The 9,596-nt window shown below is 43.8% G+C and overlaps 1 protein-coding gene across 5 annotated transcripts in view; it reads right to left on the bottom strand.

Moving 5' to 3' along the window:
- Positions 1-7,964: 7,964 nt before the first annotated feature.
- Positions 7,965-9,596, bottom strand: part of NCKAP1 (NCK associated protein 1) — a 69,778-nt gene continuing 68,146 nt past the window's right edge. For all 5 annotated transcript variants that reach the window (XM_086615228.1, XM_086615227.1, XM_086615229.1 and 2 more), the window contains one exon: positions 7,965-9,145. In XM_086615228.1, coding sequence (XP_086471354.1) covers positions 9,029-9,145 — 117 coding nt within the window. In that variant the 3' untranslated portion in view covers positions 7,965-9,028. The remainder of the gene's footprint in view (positions 9,146-9,596) is intronic.

The following is a 9,596-nucleotide window of genomic DNA, read 5'->3' as shown; positions in this document are numbered from 1 at the left end:
ATTCGTGACTGCTGCACAAAATTCAAAATCAGTGCCAGAGAGCTTTATAGTGTTCCAAATCTTTAAAATCACCCAAATACCGTGTCCGCTGCAATTCTCTCTTCTAAGTAAATTGCCTAAAGCCTGCAATCACATTCACACCAGTGGTTTCACATTGCAAAATACAGAAAAGCAGAAATACTTCTTTTGATGTATTACCATACATAGAGCTCTGTTTCCACCGAAGAATTCGTATGAAGAGACTTCGATGTTTTCAGTGACGTGCAAGTTTATCACCCGAAGTACAGGAAAATAATGCAAAAGCATCAACTTACAACTAAGAAACATGAGAAGAGTCTATTTTTCAGAGGCATTGAGAACAGAAACTTTGTCCCCAGGTCCACAAAGGTCTCCCCTTCAGATAACAGTACGGTGAGTGTTGTCAGACTACATGTTTGTCTAACTATTTGCAGAATCAATTTACATTGTGGAAAATATTAAGAAAACAGCAAAAGGCAGCTGAGTTGATCACACCCCCAGAGCACAGCTGGTTGGGCAGTACTCGGGTTCCTGGACTTCAGACTGGGAAAGCAGTCGCCTGCATTTCAAAGCAAAGTAGCTCCATTTTCATTTAATTCCAGTGTTCCTCATCGGTCCGTGTTAACACAGCAACTCTCCAGTGCAAAGACGGAGTACAGCCACCTACAGTCACTTCACTGTACTGACTGAGATGGAGTTACGTGTCCTGAAGGCAGTTCTTGCTCCGGTGGGGGGACCTGCTGCTGCGCTGGAGGGGATGCTGGGGAGGATGCTCGGCTGCTTCGCTTCCCGGCATACAACTTTATTTTTTTTTAAACTACTGTTCAAGTATTTATGAACACGACACAGCCTCCATGGTAGTACTGTGTACAGGCGTTCAGTTTGAATGTGCATTCAGTTCATTATTCTAATGTGGCAAATTGCTGTATGCTGTCACGATGACCATGCAGATAACGAAGAATACATCCTTCCCTCCTGCCGTGGGCCATACGAGACACACAACAGAATCCACTGAACGCTCTCCGAGTTCTAATCGCCTCCAGATGGAGCATTTAAGGCAAAAAACCCTGCACAGCTCTGTAATACCATATACATTACGCAGCATTTCTAGCGTGGCCCCTGCAGAAATAATTCGAGCTGCCTCGCTTACGGCCACAACCACTCAGTGCTTAATTTTGTTAAACCATAAATTTACTATTTGGGGTTTACAGCCTCTCCGGTTGCACGGCCCAAGCCTGCCTCTGCCCCTGCTTGCCCAGATTGATTAGCAGTGCCCAGCAGTACTAAATACCAAATCACCCCCTGCCTAAGAACAAGCCCTGCACAAATGTCACCCAGTGCTGACACCGATCTCGGTGGGAGCTGGTGGGGTGCGACATGCCCGAGGGTTCAGTACTACCTATAAATAGAAGCTGAGACAGTTTGTGTGTATTTTACTCCTGTTTTTAGCAGTTACTGGTGGGCTCTGTGTGGGAACATCAGCAAACAATCAGCATCAGCAACAATCACCTTCGGAGAAGAAGCATCGCCGTTCCCCAGAGCCGGTACTAGCACACCTGTGACCTGCACAAACAGCGGGCGCTCCAGAAAGCCAAAAACTCTGTCATCTAACCCTGTAAAACAACGTCATGTTAACAAGTCGACCCACACTCACTGAGTTTTCAACTCCAGCAGGTTGATTCCCAGTCGCCTTACGGGTGCGCCTGGATGGCGCCCCTGCCCCGTCAGACCCCCGGCAGCGGCGATGCTTTCCGGGTGAGTCGCTCCTCGATGCTTATTTTGAACTTCCCACCTCAGTTAGTTCCTCATCCCGTTGCTGATTGACCGAAAAGCTTTAAAATTGGGCAGAGCTGCTGAGGCTGCAGCTGCTGCTGGGACTTCACGAGGGCGTTTGCGTTTTGCCGCTTTATTTTTACTTCGGTGAGAGACAGTCGTGAAGGCAGGAAACAGCTACAGAAAGATTCACAAAAATTCAAAGAGCTGGTGGCCTATCAGCCCCAATCCCACCATGTTCTTTAAGCGTGAAGCCAAGCCAGTCCACAGCATTCCGTACGTCCAGCGATCTACAGTCACTTCAAAGTATGCACTGGGCCGTGCTACAGCTTTTTCCTGCCCCAAAAAAAAGTGATTTGGGGGATATTTTTGGAACTTTAGGACTTTCAGGTCATAGTTCTTAATCTCACACGCACTTTAGTTGTGGCAGAATAAAAAACACACCTGGGAAATTATTAACGTGTTTGTCTTTCTCCAGCTCCCTGATGATATTAAGAATGTTACTTTTAAGTAAAAAAAAAAAAAACAACTTAAATAATGGGGTGACAGTGTTGGGAACTAAATGTTTTAAAGTTGCTTTACTTCTCTAGCCAACAGCCTTGCACAGCTCAAGTAATACCAAGGGAAAAAGCTAGTGGCATCTCTCCAGAAAATATTTATAGGTTTTAAGCGTGGTCATTTTGCTGTCCCTCCCCTCCTATTTCTTTCACAAGATCCATAAAACCAACCTCCCAACAAGCTTTTCTCAGGCTAGGCTTGCTTGGGTTTGGTTTTTTTTTTTTTGTTTTTCCATGTTTATAGCCTGTTCATACAACAATGCTGCTTTTTTCCCCTCTCCCCGAAGCCACGGGCGTGCTTACTGAAACTGGAAACACCAGTGCTTTTTTAGCAGCGTGGCTCACAAGCATACACACGGCCGTTTCCCCGTTGGGCTGGACAGGAGCAAACCCACCAAGGGTTTGTGACCCAGGAGAGCGTGCCTGTCGTACCTGCTCACCCAGGACTAGGCGAACACCTGATGAGCCCGTCGTGGGCTCGCGGGGCTGTCACCCCATGCGGGAACCATTAGCATACAAGTTTAGAAGAAGACATTTTCCAGTACCACAGGATTTTTTGTTGGCAGCTTTCCCCCCGGGAGAAGGCAGCAGGGGTTTCGCCTGCTTTGCGTCTCGGCTCCAACGCTTCTGCCAACTGCCCACGCTCTCACAGCCCCGTCCTGCTTGGCTCAGACAGGGTATGCAGGGGTTTTAAATGGTCCTCGGGGGTTATCACTGCCTTTGATTCCATTCTCCCCCTTCACACTGGGGACACCGAGTGCTTAATGAGACCTAGAAGCTGATTTGAACTGAAAGAGGGGAGATTTAGATTGGATTTAAGGAAGAAATTCTTCCCTCTGAGGGTGGTGAGGCACTGGCACAGGTTGCCCAGAGAAGTTGTAGATGCCCCATCCCTGGAGGGGTTCAAGGCCAGTCTGGATGGGGCTTTGGGCAACCTGGTGTAGTGGAGGGTGTCCCTGCCCATGGCAGAGGGGTTGGAACTGGATGATCTTTAAGGTCCCTTCCAGCCCAAGTTGAGGTCCAGGTACCCCGATGTTACGCCAAACACTGTGTCCTTACTCACTGTTCTCCATCCCCATCACCTACCTGCAAATTTACAACATCGAAACACAGCCTCTCTTTTTTTTTGCTGCTTGGATCTTCTGCCAATACCTGAGATTTTGAGGTCTGAGGTGATGCTGGTTTGAAATGCTCCAGGATCCTTCTTCGAAAGGCATCTGATACCCACTGCAGCTCTGCGAAGTGTCGGCTCGGCCAACAAAACCCACGGGACGGTGTCCATTCCCACCAGCTGAGAGACATGTTTAAATCCAAATGAACTGATACCACACACCCACTGGCAAATGATTGTCACCACTTTCAGTGTGCCTGTGCCACCACGGATTAGCCAGCAAACAATTGGTATTATATGATAAAATTCAAGCGCAATTACTGTCTTGTCACTATGGTTTCCCTCTGAGCTTCTACTAGATAAAAGTTCACATATTTTCTTGGCATTCAAACAAAAATAGTTCTGAAATAGTGGTGCAATTATTTTTCTAATAAAGTTACCTCTGAAGCAAGTGTCACAGGCTCAGCCCGTTTTCTCAGCTGCTTTTCGGCCCTTTGAAGCGCTTTGTTATCCAAAATAATAAACTGCCGAGAGGAACTCTTTCACTTACCTGATCTCACTAACACCAGATTGTAACACTAAACATCATTCCTGACATTTTCCACTTTAAAGACATAAACGGAACTAAATCCAGACAGCTCAGACCATCTATAGTGTTTCCCTGTAAGGGGCAGGAGAGATGTTCCTCTTCAGATCCGCTGAGTTGGTCTTGGCAAACACACGCTCACACGGAGATGCCTCAAAGTTTTATGCTTTCAAGCATCCTTTATTTACACAGGATCCTAAAGCTGGACGAGTTTGCTTCATATACAGAGTGGAAAACAGACGACACCGCAGTTGAAATTTTTAAATGCAATTCCAAAGTCTGCGAGATACAATCTAGATTTAACCCATGAAGTAACACTTCAGAGTTACAAACTGGAGAGTAACTGAGCAATGTCTTTCCCAGCTTCTCTGAGCACTCTGTGATCACCACTTTCAACTCCCCTTCTACCTCTTTTCACTCCTCTTTCGCATCGTCATGATTAACACGAGATTAATTTACAGTGCATTCTTAGTTTTATTTCCCTCTCCTTTGTGTGGCTGTGCAAGGAATGGTTTCGTCGCTGTTGGTATCGTGTCCTTGCTGTTGTCGAACAGATTATCATTTAATTTGTATTTAGAAACAGCACTGCTCTCGCCAAAGGTCAGCCCTCTGTCCTCTGCACTGGCTGCCCACCGAATTTACCTCAAATTCAGCCAAACTCAGCGGCTAATGACAAGGGTGGGGGGGCAAGAGCAGGCAAGTTTGCAGATAACCTGCGATAACGCTTTCCCCACCTCCCGGTCGCAATCTGGAGCGAGCGCTGACGAGAGATGAAATGCTGCTGGTGGTGGACAATGGACTGGATTTGCCAACATCAGGGTTTGCAACGTTCAGCTGTAACAGCTTTGCAGCTCGCATCTGCATCACACAGGTGTCAGCACAATTTTTTTCCTATTTACCTTCGTTATTTGGGAGGGCACTTTTTAAAATTTACTACTGCCACGAACAAGGCAATAGCCTGAAAGTCGACACAAGGAACTATCGAAATGCCCTTGCTTTACGCTACGCTCAACATAGGCTTTTCACTCTAATACCAACATTTTCTATTGCTGAATTGTGTAAGACACAAACTCTGCATCCAGTGAGCGGGTCGTTTTGACCTAGCAATACTAAAACCAGCATGACTAATAGCAAATTAATACGGTTTTGGACACAAGTCAGGAGGGCATTTTGATGTTACGTGTTGATACAAACATTTACAGACTTTATAACATGACAAATAGCAAAAGCACACAAGGAGCGGCCCACTCAAGTGAAAAACTTTTGTCATCGCAGGGGAAGATTAACCTTTACCATAAAAATGATTCCAAAATTGTACTTAAAGAAAAAAAAACAGGCGGAACTTTGTTCTGTTTGAAAACTGGTCGCCCTCATCCACAAAACCAAATTGAAGTGAATACAACTACAATAAATTACTTCTAGAGTATCCAAAAACATTTACGGAGTTAAAAGATGCTTGAATTTGAATATGAAAACAATTTGAAGCCCATGTCTAAAAAACTCTTTTATTGATTCATGAGAACAATTGCCTCTAAACCCAGCTTTGAGTTTGGTTCAGCTTGACAGAGATCCACCTAAAAACGTTACAGCATTAGCTCAGACACACCTGTACCCCCAGAATTTGAATGGTTACTGGTAAGTAACTGAGAGTTCCTCCTTCAGTACGAGTCACAACGCTGAATCCCCGGATCAGGGAAACTTTTGGCAAAAAAAAACAGTTTAGAGGCAAGGCGTATTTACTTACAGTCGAGAATTCTTGAATCTGGAACGAATAAGCTCTCAAGGCATACAAGCCCACGCTGACCTGCTGAAGAAGGCACAGATCTTTCCTCAAATGACCGGCCTCTTTTCAGCATTTTCTGGGGAGAATGCCATTCTCCAGTGCATCAAAACTAGTAGACTCCAAGTGTCAATTTGGCTACCAATTCCTTGTCCTGTCTAGAAAACAAATCGCTACAGCAAAATAGGCTTAACAGCAGCCTTTATTTTCAACAGTAATCTTCTGTCCCGGTGGACACAATTTTCAAATGGAAAAGAAAAAAAAAAGTTTTCTGGGCAGCAACAGGACATTCTTCTTCCCTGCTTTTTCTCTCTCTCTCTTGCATGAGGCAGAGCCCTCCCCCGCGAATTCGACATTTGATCCACACTGGCTCCATATGGGACCAGCTCAGCCGCCTGTGCTTCATGCTCCAGGAATTACAAACACTTCTAGAAATGCACGAAAGCCACCTGAGATGACTCAATATACAATGTCAACAGTTGAACTTACTAAGTTGTGGACATGGCATTGTTGGCTCCAGAGGGAGAATTTCTTCTCTACCTTCTTGCCCAGCAAACTCTGTTTGACAGGCTTATTATGGTTTGTGCAAGTAGACGGACACAGGTTGCCTTGAGGACTATACTTGATGTGCTCTGCCTTCCACAAGCAGGCTGAACCCTGAATAGCTTTGTGGTAGCTAAGCAGAAACCAGAAATAATAGAAATACAGCAAGCAAGAACAAAAGCAAGGACACTCTCCCACCCACACCCAAAACCACTCCAAAATCCAACCAATACATGGATGAGTCCACCTAATTCTTCCCCAATTTCCCCCATTCCTTGCTTTGGCTGTGAACTTGCTCTGAGTTCTTGCAGGAAGGGCAGTTCCAAGGCACCATGCCAAGCATTTGTGCACCAGGCAGCACGGCACAACCATGTAAGGGCTCCCACAGAAACTACAGAGTCTCAAGCGTTCACAACCCAATCTAATCCGACTGCACGCGTTACGCGTGTGTTGGAGACCACCCATTGTCTAGGCTCAGCTCAGTAACACCTCAGCCACTGGAAAGCTGACAGGGATCCGAGGCAAACGACCAAATACAATGGCATTGTACTTAAACAGATTAAAGACACAAAGTCGGTTATTTCTTAAACTCGAGTTTTTCAAGAGTTGGTCTTGAAAACAGGCATTATTTTGCCACAAAAGGCTACGTTAGAATCAAAATCTTAACTAAAATCAAGACATCTGAACGTATTAGACTATAATTATTACAGAACAGAACTCCCAAGCCTTGCATTCGACCTAGCTTCTTCATGAACAACCTTCTTCTTTATGGTACTAAAGTATCGATTTAAAAAACAGTTCCACGGTCATAACATAAAACGTGTAATTAGGAAAAATATAGATGTACTGTCTTACTTCCTTAGGACAATTTTATTCCAGTACTTTTTTCCTCTGGACAGAGGAAGCTATTGTGACTGAGCACACAACAGCTCTTTCAGAACAGAAAAAGTTACCAGCACGCAGAGAAGCTGCATGGAGAACAGGGGCTCCATGCGACGTCCAGAGCCCGCTGAGGAACACACAGCTTTTGTGTGCTGGGATCAGAGAGCACGACCATCTGGGCAGCTTCCAGCTAACGAGCCAGCGCTGTCCTGCGCGCCAACCTGCACCACTGATAAAAAAAGGCCTATTATACATCTGTCTCAGTAGTGCCTGATGTTACTGCTTTAGCAATGTGCCCTGTTTTATGATTATTTCAGGTTTCGTACTTTAACACCACACTTATTTCTATGGGCACAACTGGCATCGCTACGTACTACATGAAGGGGCAATGGCTTTAAACTGAAAGAGGGAAGATTTAGATTGGATCTAAGGAAGAAATTCTTCCCTCTGAGGGTGATGAGGCACTGGAACTGGTTGCCCAGAGAAGCTGTGGCTGCCCCATCCCTGGAAGTGTTCAAGGCCAGGTTGGATGAGGCTTTGGGCAACCTGGTGTAGTGGAGGGTGTCCCTGCCCATGGCAGGGGAGTTGGAACTGGATGATCTTTGAGGTCCCTTCCAACCCAAACCGTTCTGTGATTCTATGATAAATGCTTTTCTCGCTTTCTTATGTAATGTTAAGATTTAAAGGATAATGGCACTAAAGTGACACTTTTTACATAGTTTTTAATTCCTTCTTCCAACTTTTTACAAGATTCGCTATTGCAGAAGCCAAAAGGTGTAGGATTAAAAGAAGTCTTCACATAAAAGCTCTAAGGATTGATATTTAATGAACTGTGAGATGTAAATCAATGCACAACAGCACAGTTTAAGCTTAAAATACTAGGATAACATTTATATTAAAAATAATTCACCTACAGATAATACAGTCTAGTGTTTATTGTATGTTATGGAAGGTACACTTGAATTTCAAAAATTTAAAACATATAAAAAGTGGTTAAGGGCTAACATTTTATCAACATGTGATAAATGTGTAAGAATGTTTATTATACAGCAGGGTACAATGGTAGTGTTAATGCCAACAGGGCACCACAGAAGTTAGTTTAAAAAAAATTTCCACTATGCTTTATACAAACAACACCACTTGCTGTTGTTGAAGAGTATCGGGAGAAGATCGCTGTCTGAAGGATAAGCAGTCCTATAACATTTTTAATGTTAGATAGTGTCATAGTACGCAGATCGGTGAATGTTTCAAAATAAAACTAGTAATGCTGTAATTACTTCACAGAAATGCACATCCAATATTTGTTTTCAATAAGAACAATAGGTACAAGATTATAACTCTCCCTATAGGAAATAATTTACACACAGATGAAAGCTACACTATCTAAAATAATCACTAAATACATTTTTCCTCTGGGAAATAAACAAGCAATTTTTGTTTTGCATGATCAATATCAAAAAACATATAGCAGAAGTAGTATTTTTTAAACATAACTGATGCTCTAAAGTAAAAAAAAAAAAAAAAGGAAGAAATGAGAAAAAAAGATTTTCCATGAATGTGCAACCTAAAATCAACCAAGCTTATATTGTAGTACAACCATATTAAGAAACCACTGATCAGAAATACAACTTTATGGAAAAAGTTTATAATCCACAAAACTGTTCATCAGGCCATAAAGTAAAAGAGCTCCACAGTTTACAGATAAAACTGAGGCCACACAGACGCGTGCTATGTCTTATCTCCAGTAAGGAGATGTCTTATCTCCAGTAAGTAGCTACTCAGGCGGAGGATGTGACGCTTTGTTTGTAGACTGCATGGTACGCGTTTCTCAGCAGGACGTAAGGGAAACAAGACTCCAAGAGATCCATGGTCAGGAACGGAGACTCCTGCACAATCTGAAAAATACCAGAAACACAAGGTTTTGCAGAACACCTCCTGCTGCCTGCTGCTGCTAATCTATCTCGTGGAGATACTTCTGGTCGGCACCACACCACCGCTCACGTATTTCACAGCAAAAAGAAATAACACCAAGTTTAAACGTTGGGGAGAAACTCTTTGCTATAAACCCACCACTTCTCAAGGCCAGTCATCTTACTTTGCTATATAGTCATACAGCACTCCTGCCATTTCCAAAAGAGACACAAGACTGAAAGGAGAAACCTCTGAGCAGAGAAGACTTTCTCCCCCACACTCTGAACAGTGCTTCTTTAATGTGAAACTTCATTTTGCTATTGTGTGTACTAAAGGAACAACGAAAACGATCTGAACAATGTGATACGATGTTTGAGGCAACAAAGGGCGATGGTGAAAATTGCTGGAGGAATGAAAAACATTAATTCCTGACAT

Source organism: Tauraco erythrolophus, chromosome 8 (assembly GCF_009769465.1).
Source record: "Tauraco erythrolophus isolate bTauEry1 chromosome 8, bTauEry1.pri, whole genome shotgun sequence".
Taxonomy (NCBI): domain Eukaryota; kingdom Metazoa; phylum Chordata; class Aves; order Musophagiformes; family Musophagidae; genus Tauraco; species Tauraco erythrolophus.
The sequence above is the reverse complement of the archived record's forward strand: the minus strand, read 5'-3'. Positions and strand labels throughout refer to the sequence as shown.